The sequence below is a fragment of the Hippopotamus amphibius genome, chromosome 11 (genome assembly GCF_030028045.1).
Source record: "Hippopotamus amphibius kiboko isolate mHipAmp2 chromosome 11, mHipAmp2.hap2, whole genome shotgun sequence".
Lineage (NCBI taxonomy): Eukaryota > Metazoa > Chordata > Mammalia > Artiodactyla > Hippopotamidae > Hippopotamus > Hippopotamus amphibius.
The window spans coordinates 20,132,568-20,153,493 of NC_080196.1; the positions used below are offsets into that span (position 1 = coordinate 20,132,568).

At 42.6% G+C, this 20,926-nt stretch overlaps 1 protein-coding gene across 6 annotated transcripts; it reads left to right on the plus strand.

Annotated features, from left to right (window-relative positions):
* Positions 1 to 230: 230 nt before the first annotated feature.
* TRIM38 (tripartite motif containing 38) lies at positions 231 to 16,185 on the plus strand. 6 transcript variants are annotated; one of them, XM_057700635.1, is made up of 8 exons: positions 240 to 352; positions 535 to 570; positions 1,973 to 2,528; positions 5,054 to 5,149; positions 9,179 to 9,409; positions 10,400 to 10,422; positions 10,518 to 10,630; positions 15,504 to 16,185. In XM_057700635.1, the coding sequence occupies exons 3-8, from the start codon at positions 2,118 to 2,120 to the stop codon at positions 16,025 to 16,027; spliced, it is 1,398 nt and encodes a 465-aa protein (XP_057556618.1). In that variant the 5' UTR covers positions 240 to 352; positions 535 to 570; positions 1,973 to 2,117; the 3' UTR covers positions 16,028 to 16,185. The 6 variants fall into 6 exon arrangements, with proteins under 6 accessions (XP_057556621.1, XP_057556618.1, XP_057556617.1 ...); XM_057700636.1 differs by having other exon boundaries at positions 265 to 317; XM_057700637.1 differs by lacking the exon at positions 240 to 352 and adding an exon at positions 356 to 378.
* The last annotated feature ends 4,741 nt before the right edge of the window (positions 16,186 to 20,926 follow it).

Consider the following 20,926-nt stretch of genomic DNA (forward strand, 5'->3'; position numbering starts at 1 on the left):
CTCATGTCAGAGTCTGTGAACTCTGCAGACTTCCTGCTTTTAGATCCTCTGGGTTGGGGTCACAAAACAGTTTACTGAATTATTAATTTGTCCCTTCTTTTTATTGCTGTAAAAGAAAAATATTTTTCTTACCGTCTCCCCTCCCTTTCAGGACAAGCCTAGTGCAAAACATACGGGCAACTTCACGAGTTTCCTCCCGGGATCTTACAGGGCCCCGCCTCCCGCGGTAGTTTCACTTCTGAATTTAGTCCAGTCTGAGTTAACGTCCTCACCCAGGCTTCAGGAACCGGCAGCTACAGAGGGAATTAGCAGCACATGTGAGACTGTCTGCGTGGTGAAGGGAGTGGAAAAGGTCCAGGCCTAGATCTTCGCGGTGGGGTGGGGTGGGGTGTGTGGGTGTGGGTGTGGGTGTGGTTGTGTGGTGGTGGACGGCAGGGGGAGGGGAGGTTGTTTCCTGATAGCCGCTGACACTCTGAAAATCTTCAGGACTTTGCTTCGTAGCTCTCACTCCCTGTCTGCTTTCTCTTTCGCCAGACTCCACGTCAAATCTCTAAAAATCCAGGATGTGAGGTGAGTGAAGGCCCAGAACAGGAATCCTGGGGCCTCAGAGGAGGGGCAGTCCTTCTCCCTGGAAGCACAGCACCCCTGGCAGAATGGAGTCTAGTGTATCTCTCGGGAGAGAGAACCTGCTAAAGAATAGAAGTCTCCGTAAGAAATTCTCTACTATCCAAGAGACTGGTCCTGTCCTGGTTATTAGAGGGATACAGCCTATCCAGTAACTTTAGTCAAATCTCTGCTTTTAATTTTGGCACCGTCAGTTCAGAGGAAAGGCCACTCTCTAAACTTCATCCTCTGCTGCCTCCCTGACAAACTCCCAAGAATGGGGAAGCAGGGAACCGAGCTAGGTTTCCAAAGCAGCCGGAGCAGTGGGTGAAGGGGCTGAGTTCTTTGTTCCTGGTCACTCCTCTTTTGTCTATTGGTTGTCAGGTCCTTACTGGTGGACACTAGGCGTCCAGTACCCAGGATCCTACAGAGGCCCTGCCTTCCGCCTCTGCTTCCCACCTCCGCACATCCTGGGTTCTGCCAACTCCCTGTGTTCTGGTCACCCTGAACTTCTCTTGAGAGACAAGCCCTGGCCTGGAGAAGAGACAGTCACCTCCCTAGCTCTCCAGGAGCTCTGCTCCCCAGGACCAACTGCTTCTCTTCCCAGCTCTCTTTCTAATTCTCTTTTCCTCAGGCAGGGCAGAAAGAACTTCCTGGTTCTTCTGGTTGTCTTTTTTACTTTCATTATCATCCTGGTTGGGTCCCCACTAGGGATTTTATTAACCTGGTGTCTTTTATTCTTTTTGGGGTGGGAGTGATGGTTTAATTAGAGTCAAATTTAGGGAATTCCCCAGGCTTTCACTGCCAAGGGCCCAGGTTCAATCCCTGGTTGGGGAACTAAGACCCCATGAGCTGAGAGGCGTGGCCAAAACAAAACAAAAAATAACAAAAACAAACAAACAAAAATTAGAATCAGATTTGATTGTCTCAATGAAATCCTTCCTAGACCACCCACTTACCTGGGTTACCTGGATATAAGTGTTACTACCAGTTACAAAGAAATACTTCTGGTACTAATTATTCTCAGTGTTCATTAGAGCAGGAAATGGTTTAACAGTCCCTCACTGAGTTCTCTCTCCTGCTGCAACTTTGGTGAGGAAGTTTGCCTGGTTTCTATATCTCTCAGTGCTTGGTCCAAGAAAACTTTTCAAAATTATGGAATGTTCTCTATCTGGACTTTTGCAAAGCCACCAATCACCAGCACCTATTAAGCAACTGAAATGTGGCTAGTGGGTGTGAGAAATGGAATTTTAAATTCTATTTCATTGTAATTAATTTAAAGTGGCCACATATAATAGTCACTACCTTATTCCACAACACAGCTACATTGGATGCATCTTCTAAGTTCCAATCTGTTTCTTCTCTCTAGAGAGAAGACCCCATGACCTGTGGAGGCCAGAGGCAGCCAGTGCATTGCAAAGAGGATCAGACAAGGTGAAGTTCCATCACTGTGGGAAAATTCTGGCTGCTTCATCTCTACATCTAGATCCAATATTGGAGCTTTAGGAAAAGCCATGGCCTCAATCCAAGTCACCAAGAAGATGAGGGAGGAAGCCACCTGCTCCATTTGTCTGCACCTGATGACTGAGCCAATGAGCATCAGCTGTGGGCACAGCTACTGCCACTTGTGCATAGGGAGCTTCTTTGAGAATATCTACCAGATGCAGCCATTGCTGGGGACGTTCTCCTGCCCCCAGTGTCGGGCACCATTTAAAATGGCAAGCCTCCGACCCAACAAGCAGCTGGGAAACCTCATTGAAGCCATCAAAGAGATGGACCAGGAAATGTCATGTGAGGAACATGGAGAGACGCTCCATCTGTTCTGTGAAGATGAGGGCCAGCTCATCTGCTGGCGCTGTGATCGCGGACCACAGCACAAAGAGCACACCACAGCTCTGGTGGAAGATGCATGCCAAGGTTACAAGGTGAGTGGTGGGCCAGAGGACTTTGGCGAGTACCCAGCCTCATGTTGCCCTCCCGAGATCTGAGATTATTTAGAAACCCAAGATTAGGATCCTGAAATACAGCTTTCATCATGTCATTCTTCTGAAAAGTAGTTTAGTCCTCACTGAATCAGGTCCTGATGGTCACTCTTGTCCCGATCCACTCTTGCTCTGATGAACTCCTCCCTGCTCTAGAATGCCATGTGCTCCAGTACACACCTGCATGTTTTATTGCCTCACACTGTGTGTGTAATTTGAGAAACCACAATGTGCAAGTCCATAGGAGAGAGTCTGAAAACACAGGGGACAAAGACACACTGCCTTTAGGTATCCTACAGTCTAGTAGAGAAGACAAACCAGCAAAAAGGCTGCTCTAGAGCCCCCTGATCTGGATGGTGGAGAGGAGCACCAAGGGGTGTGCAGTGGTAACTGAGGAATCTTCCCAAAAGTGACTCTTGAAGAACACATAAAAATTAACCAGATATAGAATTATAGAGAAGAGAGAGGGAATTCCAGAACGAGGGGCCCACATGTGCAAAGGCACAGCCATGGGAGCATACCTGACTTGCTGTGACCAGGTCAGGGGGTATGTGCAGGGAAGGCAGGTGATGTCATGGGAAAGGAAGTCAGAGCCCAGAACCTGGTATCCTCTCAGAGTCTAAACCCTAGCCCACAGTAGTCCTGGTCATGGGAGGATTTTCATTTGCAGAGTGAAGGATCAGGTTGACATTGAAAAGAACATTATGGTACTGATCCAATGAAAGGAATACTGAAGAGTAAAATTCAGATTATTCCTATAAGAAGGTGGATAGGGAGCAGTTCCAAGCAAGATTCAGGAAGGAGAGTGGGTGGAAGGATTTGGAAGTGATTGGTCATGGAGGATGAAGCAGAGGGAGAGGTTTGGGGCAACTCCTGTTTATCATTCAAGAGCATATAAAAGAAGGCTGGCCTTTGTTACTGTGGAATGAAGGAGTGGGCATAGTTCTGTTGCCTTATTCCTTCTCTGGAACTAAGATGCCACGTGGCATGGCAGAGATTCTGAGTCCTGCATCAGGACATGTCAGTACTGACCACCATTCAGCACATGGCAGCTCTTCCTTATACTCCATGGAGCAGCTAATTACTGTAGTGGCAATATTCCTATTGGAATTATTTTCCCACCAAGTAATAAAAGGAGAAGCACGGGGGGATAGTTCTAAGCCTTGAGAGTCAGACTGCTTAGTTTGAAATTTTAGTTCTGCTACTTATTAGATGGGTGACTTTGAACAAGTTATTTAATGTCTTCATGCCCTGGTTTCCCCAACTGTCAATGGGGATAACAGTAGTTCCCTTCCTCCCCAACATACATGCTCAGGAGGTTGTTATAAGCTTTAAGAACATTAATACATGTAAAGCTTAGAATAGCACTTGGCACACAGTGAGGGCAATACAGTCTTTTGCTAACAAGTTCTATAGAGCCCTTTCTTGAGAGCATATGAGAATTAATGAGTATATTTATTTGGTTTAGGACAAGAGCCAATTCTTTTTTTCTTTTTAAATCAAGATAAAAAATTTTTTAATTAGTTAATTAACTTATTTGGCTGCATTGGGTCTTAGTTGCGGGGTCTTAGTTGCAGGCTCTTTGTTGCGGTCCTCAGGCTTCTCTGTCATTGCGCCTCATGAGCTCTAGAGTGCGTGGGCTTAGCTGCCTCTTGGCATGTGGGATCTTAGTTCCCCAACCAGGGGGGACCTGAACCTGAGTCCTCTGCATTGGAAGGCAGATTCTTAACCACTGGACAACCAGGGAAATCCCAACAGCCAAGTCTTTTAGTATTGATCACAACTAGCAATTTGGTTTAGCTTAAACTTGCTTTCCATGAAAATGTGAGAAACCATTTTGAAAAATAATCTAAAAGCTTGATAATGATACTAAATCATTTTAAAATGGCTTCATGATACCATTCTTCAAAAGGTCTCAGAGCTCCCCTCCTCCATTAACGGTTTCTAATAACTTCATCTGGCATCTTGGTCTTTCTTTCCTTCCTGACTTACCATAATGCATACAAAGTTCCACGTGTGCCAAACACTCTGGTATTGGTTCTGTTTGGGCCAGCACATTATTTCATAAAATCTTTTTAGGTGATTATTATCTTGTTTGATGTGTAGCATTTCCCTCTCAAGACTGTTAATGGTGGATATAGCTCAGGCTCTGAGTCAGCAGATGAGCTGGAATCACAGCCCAACCACCACCAGTTATAGCATCTTGAGCAAGTTATTTATCCCCTTTCTAAGCCTCAGTTTCTGCAGCATAGAAATTATGTTAAAAATCCTACTAACTGCTCAACGATGCCAAGGAAATCAAAAATGTTACTGCCTAGACAGCCCTCAGCATGCTTCCTGGCAAAGTGTAAGGACTCAATACATATTCAATGGTATTCTAATAGTCTTGGAGGGCTGGGATGCTCCTTAGGTGGCTAATGAAGAAATGTTGAATTGAAAAGACTTTATTCACCCAATTTTTCCTTCAGGTAAAGCTCCAGGAAGCTGTGACAAAATTGAGGCAACTGGACGAGGAATGTATGAACCTGAGGGTGTTCACGGCAAAGCAAATAAACGAATGGAATGTAAGAGTTTGGGTTTATTGATCTCAAGCTATTTTCCATCCTAGAGCTTAGGTATAGGAGATGATTGGGCAAAGCATAGTGATGGCTTATTCTCACTAAACCAGACCAAATAGATAAAACCCAAAGAAGAAACCACTATTTGTTTTCATGTCCCTCATTGTCTAATATCTATGAGAATTTATCTCCAATCCCTTCAACCTCTCAGTAGTAATTAGCTAGGATTTTGAAACCTCAGTCAAGAGAAGCAGAATTGGTGTGCCCATTTACCTAGAGCCTTTCTTGACTGGGTTTCAGTACTTAATATCTCAAAGTACCTTCTTGATTTGAAGGCCTTATTAACCTTATTGCTTTGGCACAGGTACTAGAGTGCAGGGTATGGCTTTCAGCCTAACAGGTTCAAACCAACCTTTGTGAGCACTAAGAAAACAGAATCACTGCAGGTTGAGATTTGTATTACTAAAGCTCATGAGGCTGATGAAGGAAATCTATTTGACTTATAAGGAGGACCAAAGTGCTCCAAGAACCTACACACTTGGCACTACAGCCTCTAGGGTCTATAAGACTATTTCCATGGCTGACCATCCTCCTCATGATCAGAGATGCACTCCTTTATGGAAATATTTATGTAATCCATCATCTTGCAGTCAGATTCCACAGGCTGGTAAGCCATCTTGCCTCTTCCAACCTTCCAATCTCTCTGCCTGATCCTTTGTGTATGTTACTGTTGATTTCCTCTTTCATAGTTGTTAGCATTTGCCTTATGTATTGAGGTGCTCCTATATTGGGTGCATATATATTTATAATTATCTCTTCTTCTTGGATTGATCCCTCAATCTTTATGTAGTGTCCTTTCTTGTCTCTTGTAACATTTTTTATTTTACAGTCTACTTTATCTGATATGAGTATCGCTACTCCAGATTTCTTTTGATTTCCATTTGCATGGAATATCTTTTTCCATCCCCTCACTTTCAGTCTGTATGTGTCCCTAGGTCTGAAGTGGGTCTCTAGTAGACAGCATATATATGGGTCTTGTTTTTGTATCCATTCAGCCAGTCTGTGTCTTTTGGTTGGTGCATTTAGTCCATTTACATTCAAGGTAATTATTGATATGTATGTTCCTATTACCATTTTCTTAATTGTTTTGTTTTTGTTTCTGTAGGTCCTTTTCTTCTCTTATGTTTCCCACTTAGGGAAGTTCCTTTAGCATTTGTTGTAGGGCTGGTTTGGTGGTGCTGAATTCTCTTAGCTGTTGCTTGTCTGTAAAGCTTTTGATTCCTCCATCAAATCTGAATGAGATCCTTGCTGGGTAGAGTATTCTTGGTTGTAGTTTCTTCCCTGTCACCACTTTAAATATATTGTGCCACTCCCTTCTGGCTTGTAGAGTTTCTGCTGAGAAATCAGCTGTTACCCTTATGGGAGTTCCCTTGTATGTTATTTGTCGTTTTTCCCTTGTTGCTTTTAATAAGTTTTCTCTGTCTTTAATTTTTGTCAATTTGACTACTATATGTCTTGGTGTGTTTCTCCTTGGTTTTATCCCGCCTGGGACTCTCTGCGCTTCCTGCACTTGGGTAGCTATTTCCTTTCCCATGTTAGGGAAGTTTTCAACTATCATCTCTTCCAATATTGTCTCGGGTCCTTTCTCTCTCTCTTCTCCTTCTGGGACCCCTATAATGCGAATGCTGACGCATTTAACATTGTCCCAGAGGTCTCTTAGGCTGTCTTCAGTTCTTTTCATTCTTTTCTCTTTATTCTTTTCTGCATCAGTGATTATCACCATTCTGTCTTCCAGGTCACTTATTCGTCCTTCTGCCTCAGTTAATCTGCTATTGGTTCCTTCTAGTGTATTTTTCATTTCAGTTATTGTGGTGCATATCTCTGTTTGTTTGCTCTTTAATTCTTCTAGGTCTTTAGTAAACTTTTCTTGCGTCTTTTCGATCTTTGCATCCAATCTTTTTTCAAAGTCCTGGATCATCTTCACCATCATTATTCTGAATTCTTTTTCTGGCAGGGTGCCTATCTCCTCTTCATTTAGTTGTTTTTCTGGTGTTTTATCTTGTCTCTTCATCTGGTACAAAGTTTTTGCCTTTTCATTTTCTCTGTCTTTCTGTGGCTGTGATCTTCAGTTCCACAAGATGAAATACTGCTGATTCTGCTGTCTGCCCTCTTGTGGAGGAAGCTGTCCAGGAGGCTTGTGGGTGCTTCCTGATGGGATGGACTGATGGTGGGTTGGGCTGGGTGGGTGGAGCTCAGTAAAACTTTAATCCGATTTGGTGGGTGGAGCTCAGTGACACTTGAATCTGCTTGTCTGCCAATGGGTGGGGCTGTGTTCCCACCCTGGTGGTCGTTTGGCCTGAGGTGACCCAGCACTGGATCTTACAGGCTCTTTGGTGGAGCTAATGGTGGACTCTGGAAGGGCTCACGCCAATGAGCACTTCTCAGAACCCCTGCTGCCAGTGCCCCTGTCTCCTCAGTGAGCCACAGCTGCCCCCCACCTCTGCAGGCAACCCTCCAACACCAGAAGGTAGGTCTGGTTCAGTCTCCTATGGGGTCACTGCTCCTTCCCCCTGGGTCCTGGTGAGCACACTTTTTTGTGTGCCCTCTAAGAGTGGAGTCTCCGTTTCCCCCAGTCCTGTGGAGGTCCTGCAATCAAATCCCGCTGGCTTTCAAAGTCTGATTCTCTGGGGATTCCTCCTCCCGTTGCTGGACCCGCAGGTTAGGAAGCCTGACATGGGGCTCAGAACCCTCAGGACTTCTGCGGTATAACTGTTCTCCAGCTTGTGAGTCACCCACCCAGCATTTATGGGATTTGATTTTAACGCGATTGTACCCCTCCTACCATCTCATTGTGGCTTCTCCTTTGTCTCTGGATGTGGGGTGTTTTTTTTTGGTGAGTTCCAGTGTCTTTCTGTCGATGGTTGTTCAGCAGTTAGTTGTAATTCCGGTGCTCTTGCAAGAGGGAGTGAGCGCACGTCCTTCTACTCCGCCATCTTGATTCTTCTCCCCCAATCCTTTGTGTATGGTTGTTGAACTCTCAGAGGACACTCTTGCTTCCCTCATTTCTGGGATCTTGGACAATGGGGAGGATCTTAATTATAATGGGATTATAATTAATGATGGAAACCTCATCAATGACCCTCTACCACAACATCACAGTCGTTGAAACACTGCATGAATTGAAAAAGCACTCATGGAGATTGCAGTTCTTATCGCCCCAAATGAAAGGTGAGTTCGACAAGCTATATCATTTGGTTTTCTTCACATAAGAATGAGTAGGTGGACCTGGGCTGGTGGACAACGATTTCATAGTTAACTGTGACAAAAGCCTGCTACCCAGGCTTGGTGATGTTCAATACAAGCTTTTGCTTCAAGATATTCCCTCAGACTCAGAGGTACATTCTTACATCCCAAATAAAAACTTATTTTTATCTTTGTAACTGATGAAGTTTTTGACCTTGGCCCTAGTCCTCTGATTAAATTATCTAGCACTCCTGCCCCTCTCTCTTGCACCTTGGCTGAAGAAGGAAGTAATAAGGTGACTGTAGAGAATCCTGATAACCTCTCCCACATCTGAGTACCTGCCCTCCGGGCATGACTCTGCAGTGAGCAATTTGGGACATTCTTTCAGCTCAAATACTCATGGGAAAATAATGTTATGGTAGCTAAGCAAACTTTCTTTTGTGTATGTATGTGTTAAAACATACATAACAAAATTTACTATTTAACTATTTGTATGTGCACAGTTCCATTCCTTCTTCCTTACAACTCCTGGTAACCACTATTCTACTTTCTGTATGAATTTGACTATTCTAGGTACCTTATATAAGTGGAATCATTAAATATTTGTTCTCTTTTTTCTGGCTTATTTCACTTAGCATAATGTCTTCAAGATTCATCCATGTTGTAGCATGTATCTGAATTTCATTCCTTTTTAAGACTGAATAGTATTCTACTATATCTATATACTGCATTTTGTTTATCAATTCATCCATCAATGGACATTTGGTTTGTTTCCACCCTTCTTGACTCTAGGAGAAGATAGAGGTTCAGAAACAAAAAATCCATTCTGACTTTAAGAATCTCCAGAGATTCCTTCAAGAGGAAGAGAAGTCATATGTATGGAAACTGGAAAAAGAAAAAGAGCAGACTCTGAGGAGACTGAGGGACAATGAAGCCAATCTTGAACAGAAGAGCCGTGAACTCGAGAGCCACATCCTGGAACTAGAGAATAAATGTCAGGGCTCAGCTCAAAATTTGCTGCAGGTAAGGCTGTGCACTTGGAGAAAGGAAGATATCTGTTGCTCAGCTTTTAGGAGGAGAATGGTGAGGAAGCACAGGAAGCTGGGCGAGGCCTGCCTGTTTCACTCAAAAATGGCACATTAGTGTAGGGTATTTAAGTAATATTTCTTCTGGATACACATCAGTATTTGCAAGGTGGCCTCCACTAGTCTATAGAGTGGCTTTAGGCGAATCAGAAAAAATATGGATATGGTGGGTTCCTTGGCCGAATGGAACCAGGGGATAACTTTTTCTACAATTTGCCTCTGTCCCATGTTCACAAAACTCTGTCAACTGTCTCCTGAAATACTCCTCCATATGACTGGTGGGTGACAAAGTGGGGCAGCTGCCATAAGTGATAACCTTCTCCCTGATTTGCTTGTAGAGCCCTCCAGAACTCTTTCCGGGCCTTCTTTCAGCTGCATAACAGATCCAGCCCATTAAGATCAACTATGACTGGAGCTGTTTAGCTGTTTTTTCTAGTTCCCACTAATAGAACTGGAGGTCACACTGTAAGCCTGAGAATGTAGCGTGACTGCCCCACCACCATGTGATACCTGCTGCTACCATCTTAGTGGTCCAGTCATGGGGACTCTGCGTGGATTTATCACTGTGGACCTTTGCGATGAGTGGTCTCTATTGTGGGCTTACTCTGAAGGAAATTAGGTCATGAAAGCAAGTCTTTCCAGAGGGAGCATGGGCAAAGCTCGTGGCCCTCTTCCCTAAGCAGCCCGTAGTTAGATATGATTGCAGACACTGCAGCTTCCCACAGACCTTGGCAAGGAAGATGACAGATAAACATTCTGATATGCTGCATATGTAAATCATTCTGTGTGTGTATCCATCAATATCTAAGGCCAGAGTTACTCTCTTTACTTCTTTGGAAGGAGTGTTTATAGAGAAGAGTCCCACATGCCAAGGTCCCATGAAACCCTGATGTTCCCACACTTACCTTTTGTCTTTGTTTCTCCATAGGATGTGAAAAATACTTTGAGCAGGTGAGTCCTGTACAAATGCAGGAGGGAAGGGGTGTGAGTATACAGAGCTGAATGGAATTTACCACTGAAGAAGTCTTGGTCTCTGCTTATTCTAGGAGTTGGGCTGTGAAGCTAGAACAACCAGAGGCCCTCTCTTTGGACCTTCGTACAGTGTGCAATGTTTCTGAGCTTTACTTTGACGTGAAGAAAATGTTAAGGAGCTATCAAGGTATGTGAAGAAGGCCCTAAATGCTTTGGGTAGAAGGGACCTTAAGTGGTAACCAAGCTCACCATCTGTCCCTGGGCAGGCTCACAGCCAGAGGGGTCATTCAGATATTTTCAGTGGAGCTGTCACGCTGTCTTGTTAGTTTGCTCCAATGCTTAGACAGGGACATGGCATACTGGTTATCTGTGCAGACCCTTCAAATGCCTGCCCCCCCACTTATCACCTGTGTCATTCCAGGCAAATAACCTCCTGTTTCCCCAGCTGAAAAATGAAAATATTAACAATTCCCACTTCATTGGGTTGTTGTGAAAATTAAATATGTCAACATGTATAAAGTGCTAGGCAATGTCTGGGACATAGTGTTTATTGTTAATATTTTGGTCAATTCTCAGAGCAGTGCAAGAAAGGTCAGCAAGTATTACAACTGTGGTTCAAATGTTTTAGGGCCTTGACCCAGATAACTCAGATGGTAAATGTTAGAACCACGATGAAGACCAATTACAAAAGCCAATTTACCAATTCCAAATTCCTGTCCCTTGATTCTCTTAATCAGTGCTTGCTATATTTCCACCACCTCTTATCTACAACTACAAGATTCAAAAAGTTCTGAAAACTGACAATTGTTTCATAACTTGTTTGGCTGCAAAATTGGACCTAACCTAAAATGATTTGGTGGCTGTATTAATTATCTATTGCTGCAAACAAATTTAGTGGTTTAAAACAACACACATATATTATCTCACAGGTTTTGTGAGGTAAAGCTGGGCACAGCTTAGTTGGGTCCTTCGCTTAGGGTCTTACAAGGTTGCAATTAAGGTGTTAGCCTGGCTGTGTTCTTATCTAGAAGCTAGACTGGGGAAGAATCCTCTTCCAAGCTCACTCAGGTTGTTGGCAGAATTTATTTCTTTATGGTATGGGACTTAGGGCCCTGGCTTCTTGCTGCCTGTTGGCTGGAAGCTGCCCTCAGCTTCTAGAAGCTACCCCTCAGCTGCTTGCACATGGGCCTAAACATGGCCAATTATTTCTTCAAAGTAAGCTCAGGAGAGAGTCTCTAGAGCAAGTCTGCCAGAAAGATGGAGGTAAGTAGAATGAAATAGAGTCACAGAAGTCATGTCCCATAATTTTTGCCATATTCTGTTGGTCAGCAGCAATTCACAGGTCCTGCCCACACTCAAAGGGAAGGAACTGCATAAGTGTATTATTAATACCAAGAGGCAGGATCACAGAAGGCTACCTTTGTGTCTGAGTGACACCGTGGCCAAACCTGAACTGCGCTAATATGAGACTAAAGTCTTTATTTAATCTGCTTAGTTTGAATTTATGTTTTACTGCAGAAATATTAATGCATTAGATTACAAGACACTGCCTTAGACCTTGCCAGGGGTGGGCACATAAGTTAGAGTATCTGCATTGTTTTCCTTTATAACATCAAAAATATTCTGAATTTCAAAACTCATTTGGCCCCAGGGGTTTCAGATAAGGATTATGAACCTGTATTCAGCTTCCCCTCAAGTTAACAAAAACAAACAACTACTATCAAAAAATAGCAACTCTGTATTTGATCCCATACAGATGCAAGGAAGGACTTTATATAAATTATGTCCAGAGTTGATTTGTCTACTCTTATCTTTCACAGAAGGCATTACAACATGTGATGTTTCTAAAATGAGCTGTTTCTAAAACGAGCTCATCTTTTAACTAGATAATTCTCCTTCTTTTGGAAACCCTCATTATTAAAGCTTTTCATATTACAAAGTAATACAAATAAATTGTAATCAGTCAAATGATATAGACAGATAAGAAAAAAAAGTTCAAGGTTTCTCCTGCCCTGCTCCAGGTAGCAAGCCCTATGTCCTTCACCATGTTTTTACAAACATTTAACACACAGATTGTCTCTTCCTATGTCACCCATTGCTTTTTAAAGCTATCTAATATTCCATAGTACATCATAACTATACATAACTGTATTCCTACTGATGGAGCTTCAGGTTGCTTTCAGCACTTGGGTATTATAACATTTGCAGCAATAACTTTCTAGTCCATGTAACTTCATATCCTGGTATGTTCATTGCTGTAGGGTGTATATCTAAAGCTGGGATTGTTGTTAGTCTCAACACGATACCAGATTACTTGTTCCAATGTAGCAACATGCACTCTCTCAGCAGCACCAAGAAAAATAATTCACATATACTGAACACTCTTTCTGGGACAGATTAGAAGAGCTTCACTTGTATTATCTTGTTTTACACCACAGGTCTCTCTGTAGGAAGCAGTTTTTACTTTATAGATAAGGAAGCCAAAACACAGAGAGGTTAAGTGACTGTTATAAATTCCCACAACAAGCAAGTGGTAACTCAGGTAGTATCTCTCTGCAACTCACTCTCTTAATCACTCTGCAATGTGGCAAAAAATGAAAATGGCGTATTTTTTAATTCATTGTCTTGTGGAGTGGACATTGATAGTATGTGTAGTTGGCTTTTGTTTGTTGCTATTACACACAATACTACTGTGAACTTTCTTGTCCATGCTTTCTTGTGTCCTGTGAACGGTTTCTTCTGGGTATATACCTTGAATTAAAAATGCTGCTGTGTAGGGATGCACATCTAATTTTACTAGATACTACAGATCTTGAAATTGTATCACTTTATACCCTACCAGCAACATAAGAGCTCCCACTGTTTCACATCTCCCTCTCTGCTTATAATTTTTGACAATGGATTTGAAATGATAGCTAATTGTGGACTTAATTTGAGTTTCTCCAGTGTCACTAGTGAGGTTGAGCTTCTTTTAGTAAGTCCATTATCCCTTCAGGCTTCTTCTGTGCTTTAAGAATTTTTCTTTTGGGTTCTTTTCCTTATTGATTTATGGGAGCTTATTATAGCCAGTATCTTCTGTTATGTGTATGGCATTTTACATTTTCATCCTATCTTTTGATATATAGAGATTCAAACTTAAAGAGTAGACACATTTTTCTTCAAAGTCTGTGACTTTTGTTTCCAAAGAGCTCAGTCATCAGCCATCTTTCAGGTGGTATTACCAACCTGTAAACATTTTAATTTCTCAGCTTGGTTTTCCTGGGTCATTCAGGGAGTATTAATTGAAGCCCCAAACTTTTGTGAGTCAGGCTCATGATAAGGACTGACTGAAGAGAGTTTAATAAAGGGATTATTTACAAAGGTGAGGATCTGGGTGATCATCAAGGAATAGTGACACAACACAGGGCTAGGAATAGGTAGGAAGTCATCACCTCCCCAAGGCTTTGGTAGCAGAGGGAGGAAGCTGTAACCAGAGACAGAGGAATGCAGACCAAATCATAGCCAATGGGAGGGACTTGGGGTACTAAATACTCCTAACTGTGCTTCTTTTCGCCCTATGGTCTCCTCTAGTGCTTCTCATTGGCTTAACCAAACAGCAGTTAGGGGGAAGGGAGCCTGGTTGATGTGTTCATAGGGGTTAGTCTTCCTGGATACAAAGCAGTCTGGAGAAAGGTGGGGAGTGATCTAAAGGGGCAAATGGAGAACATCCAGCACAGGAAGTGTTTCCTAACACTTGATTTCCCTTATTGCCACAGTCCAACTGATCACTGTTTAACCCAGAAGCACAGTGGTTTGTTAACTCTCTTGCTGAACACCCCATTACCACTTTTCATTTTTAAAACTGCATTGCTGGCCAATATCACACTTTATTATACTTTTTTCTGTCTTACTTGACGCTAGTCAGATATTTTTCATGTGTATTGGTCCCCAGTGTATTACTTTACACTAATCCCTGTAGAACATTACCTGAAGCAAGAAAGAAGAGCTTACACTTAAAATTTGTAGGACTAGGTATGTGTCATGAAATCTGGGTAAAATTCTGGGTTTTCCAGTAACAAGCTATGACATCAGTGTGTCCTTTTCCTTCTCTGATCCTCAGTGTTAATAGTAATTAAGTAGAGATGAGTAAGAGCATGGAATATTTATGCTCTAATATTCCATGATTCCTAGAAGTCCTACAAGGGAGAGGAAGGGCTTTGGAGAGGACAGTAACCATGTTAATCCTGGTTAGTTCTGCTCCTTGGCTTCTCTGAGTGACTAAGATGGTGATGATGATATCATTATTATTACTACCATTTATAGGGCACTTACTGTATACCAGGAATTTTACTAAGCATTAAGCATACTAAGCTCATTCCATCCTCCCCACCATGCTTGGTGACAGATATGATGATTTCCACTTTATATTTAATAAAACTGAGGCTTGGAGAATGATTTGCCTAAGCTCACAATAGTAAGAAACAATGTGGTACATATATACAATGGAGTATTACTCAGCCATAAAATAGAATGAAATAATGCCATTCACAGCAACATGGATGGACCTAGAGATGGTCATACTGAGTGAAGTATGTCAGAGAGAGAAAGACAAATATCATATGATATCACTTATATGAAGACTAAAAAAAATGGTACAAATGAACTTATTTACAAAACAGAAATAGAGTCATAGACATAGAAAGCAAACATGTTTACCAAGGGGGCAAGGGAGAAAGGGATAAATTGGGAGATTGGGACTGACATATATACACTACCATATATAAGATAGATAACTAATAAGGGCCTACTGTGTAGCACTGGGAACTCTACTCAATACTCTAATGGCCTATATGGGAAAAGAATCTAAAAAAGAGTGGATATGTGTATATGTGTTACATATTCACTTTGCTGTACCCCTGAAGCTAACACAACATTGTAAATCAAGTATACCCCAATAAAAATAAAAATAAATAAAATAAAAATAAAAAAAGAAGCAGTGCTTGTATTTGAATACAGGCTGGTTTTATTTAAAATAAAGTCTGCTCTCAGCTACAAAAATCATGTCTTTTTTTTTCCCCCAGTCAGTGTGACTCTGGATCCAGATACAGCTTATCACGAACTAATTCTGTCTGAGGATCGGAGACAAGTGACTCGTGGATGCCCCCAGGAGAATCTCAATCCTTCTTCTAGGAGATTTAGTGCCTTACCCTGTATCCTGGGCTGTGAAGGCTTCACCTCAGGAAAACACTACTTTGAAGTGGATGTGGGAGAAGGAACTGGGTGGGATTTAGGAGTTTGTTTGGAAAATGTGCCGAGGGATACTGTCATGGTACAGACACCTCAGTCTGGGTTCTGGGCCATCAGACTGTGCAAAAAGAAAGGCTATGTGGCACTTACCTTTCCACTAACTTCCCTTCAACTGAAGGAGAAGCCCCTGGTTGTGGGGATTTTTCTGGACTTTGAGGCTGGAGTTGTATCCTTTTACAACATGACCACTGGCTCCCACATCTTCACCTTCCCGAAGGCCTCCTTCTCTGACACTCTCCGGCCCTATTTCCAGGTCTATCAATATTCTCCTTTGTTCCTGCCTCCACCAGATGTGTAAGGGAAGGAGCAAAGTCTCCTCCTTGGTTTAACTAGCATAGAGAGTATAATCTAAATCCCATGAGGACAGAAATGGTGTCTCTTCTTTGCTGCTACTTTCCTGTACCTAAAACAATATTGGGTTTTTAGTGCATACTTAATAAATGTGCATTGAATAAATGGTATAATGACTGTAAAAATACCCCAAATGGTCAGCCTGAGCTGCGGGAAAGCAAGATAATAGCATTGATTATGCTTTGTCTTCTCCATCCCTCTTCAGTGGGTTCAGAGTTTTGATTTCTGAGAGTTCTTGGGTGACCAGGAGGGTGACCCAGAGACCAGGAGGTCTGAGTTCTCCCAGTTTGTTGGATGCCATTTAAACTCATTGATGGGGAACAAGGGAAAGCTGCAATTGTCTCTGTCAACTGCAGAAAAGAGCAGGAAAATCAAAATAGCAGTGACTCATTTAACTGCTGACATGATTAATAATCTGAGCCATAGCCCTGGATGATGTAGTAAGTGCGGATGGCTACCAGACCTGGTGAGCTCTGCTTGGGCAATAACCACCCTCCTAGCCCCATCTCAAGCCAGTTGCAAGTCTAGGTTGTCACCTGTGCTTCTGACTGACTAGCTGTAAATCTGAGATTCCCATGATCCCCTCTTTGGGTTTGATCATTAGTTAGAATAGCTCACAGAACTCTGAGAAACACTTTGTTTATTGGTCTATCATATAATAAAAAATATAAGGGATGCAAATAAACAACCATGAAAAGATACACAGGATGAGGTCCAGAAAGATCCCTAGCACAGGAGCTTCTGTCCCCATGGAGTTGGGGGTACACCACCCTCCCAGCACAAGGATGTGATCACCAACTCCGAAGCTCTTCAAACCCTGTACTTTGAGGATTTTTACAGAAGCTTCATCATGTGGGCACGATCAACCATTAATTTAATTTCCAGCCCCTCCTCCATTCCTGAAGGATAGGGAGTGAGGCCGAAAGTTCTAAGCAACTAATCAGGGCCTGGCCTTTCTGGTGATCAGCCCCCATCCTGATCTATCCAGGAGCCCACCAAGAGTCACCTCATTAGAACAAGAGATATTCCTATCACCTAGGAAGTTCCAAGGGATTTAGGAGCTCTGTGCTAGGAACCAAGGGAAGAAGCCAATGTATATATCTGTATGTGTGTGTGTATATATATATTTATTATTCTTTCATAACGTTTTTCACATGCATTTCACAAGTTATAGAAAGAAAAATAAGTCCTACTTGTCCTTAAGGGTTAAAAATGCTACTATATTAGATAAGCTATTGGTTGCTCTAATAAAGGTTTTTTAAAAAGAAGAATACAGAAAAAAATGGAAACATGAAAAAGCATATACTGGAAATAATTTTGAGAACAATTTTAAGAATTATGTGTAAATAAAATTTAAAATCTTGACTAAATGACTTTTTAAAAGAAACTAGGGGCTTCTCTGGTGGCGCAGTGGTTAGGAATCCACCTGCCAATGCAGGAGACATGGGTTAGATCCCTGGGCTGGGAAGATCCCACATGCCATGGAGCAACTAAGCCCGTGTGCCACAACTACTGAGCCTGTGCTCTAGAACCAGCAAGCTGCAACTACTGAAGCCCGGGCACCTACAGCCTGTGCTCCACAACAAGAGAAGCCACCTCAATGAGAAGCCCATGCACCACAACAAAGAGCAGCCCCTGCTCTCCGCAACTAGAGAAAGCCCCTGTGCAGCAGTGAAGACCCAATGCAGCCAATAAATAAGTAAATGAAAAGAAACTAAATGACCTGACTCAAAGAGGGGAAAGAAAATCTAAACAGGCTAATAGATATAAATGAAGTTCAGAAAGTTACAGAATTACAATCAAATAAGGGGGAAAGAGTCAAACAAATAAAGAGCAGATGGATTTATGGCTGCATGTTTTTTTAAGGATAGCAATTCATTGTACCGCTGAAGATTCAGTTAAATTCTATAGAAAAGAAAACTCAAAAGGATAGTGGCTGAAACAAGTTTATGTCTCTCTCACGTAAAGGCAGTCCAGATGTGAAAGTGCAGGGAATCCAGAAAGTCTAGGGCTGGTATGGCAACTCCACAAAATTGCCAAGCCTTCCAGCAACCTCCCACCATCCCTAGGATCCAAGACAGCTTCTGAAGCTCCATCCATAACATCTGCATTCCAAGCGGTAAGATGGAGAAAGAGACACAGAAGTAGAGCAAAGGGCACGCATTCAAGAGCTATCTTTTACTACCTACCTACCCTACAAACTTCTGCTTGCATCCCATTAGTCAGAGCTTAGTCCAAAGCCACCTTCCTCCATGTCCACCTTGGTGAGGCAATGCGTGAACTCGGGGCAGCTTAGCTCTACCTTGTTAGAATTCTGAGCAAGATTCATCAGAGAGCTACAGGGAGGGTGGCTCCCCCACCCACCCAGCCCAATGTCTCACATGTCCAGTCTGAAAAACCCTCTCATAGCAGGAGAGTCTGTGGGCAGCATCTGGTACATATTTTGCCAGGAAACAAAAGAAGAGGGGCCCTCTGGTGCCCCTTCCTCATACCTTTTTGACACTCCCTCCCCCTGTAACTAACTGCATGAAGGGTCAGGTATGTGTAGTGTATGTGGTGCTGCAGCAGAGGACCAGAGACACAGACAGGGAAAAGCAGGAATGACAGGATAGCAACTGAGGGAGGCAGAGGAACACAAATAGTCCAACTGACACCGAAAGAGTCCGTTCTCAAGTAAAGTCCAAATTCCTCATAATGGCCTAGAAGGTAAATTTTGGCCCCACAGACCTTGCCTTCCTGGATTGAAAATCTGTTCTTTCTGCTTCTCACTTCCATATACAGTGCCTTCTGTTTGGTCCTAGACAATGCCAAGGTTGTTCTGGTCCAAGAGCCTTTGAACATGTGTTCTAGGTTCAGAGTAGTCTTTTCCATATCTGCTTTTTCTAAAGCTGGGTAAGCTCCTTTTGATCACTAGCTTGGCAGACAGGAATTGTTAGGGAGTTAACATCCCAAGATGAAAATTTCAACTGAAGAGGGAATGGTGTGGATGGATAAAGCTTCAACTAAATGAGCTTCAGATGAACAATTCTGAGACCCCTTCTACACAGTTCCTCAGAGGATATCCAGCGAAATGGAAGCAAGTGCTCAAAGTGGGAACCAAGTCAGGAATGTACCTGTGACCACCTTTTCCACCTTCCCTGTTACAGCCTCCCTGTTCCAGCACCCTGCATTCTGGGGTCACATCCTAGTTACCACCTTCACCCACCTCCAGGTCTGAGCTCAACTTTTCAGAGACAACAACCACTGCTACCTCCTCCTCTCTTGTACTCTTTCTATATATAAATATGGAAATAGCTATAGATACTAAGTGATTAAATTAGATATTTATTATGGAATACTGTAAAATACAATAAATTATACTCTCAGTTCTAAGGAATGAACACTCCTACTGTGGTGGTAAATCACCTTCCCCATATATATGTTTGATCTTGCATTTTTTTCTCAGCATGAGCTTCCCCCCATGGCATTAAACATTATGTTAATATGTGGTTTTAAATGACTGTAGTGATCTCATAACCACACATACACTCAGCTTGTTTCTTTCAATGATAACATGTTCAAATGAACATCACTGTATGTAAGTAGGTTTTCACTTCTCTTGTTTTCCTTGGGGTAGGTTTTTGAAAGAAGTTTCCAAGCCACAGTATATGAACATTTATTTAAAATACTATTGATATATTCTTACCTCCCTCCTCCCTTTTCCCCCACTTCCCCTACCTACCTCTTCTGTTTCTATAACTCTCGCTGTCATCACCAACCCCTCCAGGAGCTGGGAATGAGGAGGGGCTTTGATAATGTGGAAAACTATGGGCTGGGAATCAGATGGGAGACTCTTTCTGAGGAGATGAGAATGGAGAATGCTAAAGTTTGCAGGTGAGAACATCATTGGAGCCTAGACCACTTCATTAACCCCCATTTCTGTTTCCTAACATATGAAAGGAAGGAATATAAAAATGAAGAAAAAAAAAAAAGGAGGGAGGAGGGGAGAGAACAAGGAGCTAGATGCATCTGGGATTTGCTGCAAAAGCATGGATTGCTTTCCTGAAGGATGCAGAGCTGTCAATGTCCTAGAAGACTAATTTATGGCCATTCACTAAGCACGCCAATTTTTGACCAGTATCAAACCACCTCAAAACTTAGTTGCTTAAAACTACTACCATTTATTCACTTACAGTTCTGTAGGTCAGCTGGTGGTACTTGCAGTCAGGATTGAATTCTGTTGGGTTTTCTTATGTGTCTCTATCAACTGGAGAGTTGGCTGGCGTTTGTTTATATGGGATGGCCTCAACTGCAAGTCTGGCAGTTGGCAGGCTATCGACTGGGTTGCTTCATCCTCCAGCAGACGAGCTCAGTCTCTTTCACGACATGGATGTTTCAGGGTTGTGGGAGAACCACGATGGAGACAAGTTGCAATGCACAGGCTCTTTATAAGCATCTGCTCAGGTCACATTTGTTAAATCACTTGGCCAAGCCCAGATTCAAGGGACAGAGAAATAAACTCCACCTGTCGATGGCAGGAGCTTAAAAGTCACATTGCTAACAGCAATGGGATGAGATAAGTTTAGGGCAATTTTTGCAATCTATCATAAGAAACTTGCTGCATAAAGTCTCAAAAATCTAAATTAAGGAGGGACAGGGAGGCAGAGACATTCTGGGTCCCTAGCCCTCAACAGATTCTGCACCAGTTTCTCCACAAAGACAAGGTCTATTAGAGCTCTCAGCGCCATCAGTAATTCCACTTTCTTCATCCACACAAACAGCCTCAGTGCCTGGGATTCTGTAAGAACTGATCCACACATCTTCCTCTCTCAGCCTTGCCCCTCCTATCCACTCACACCACCAGCCT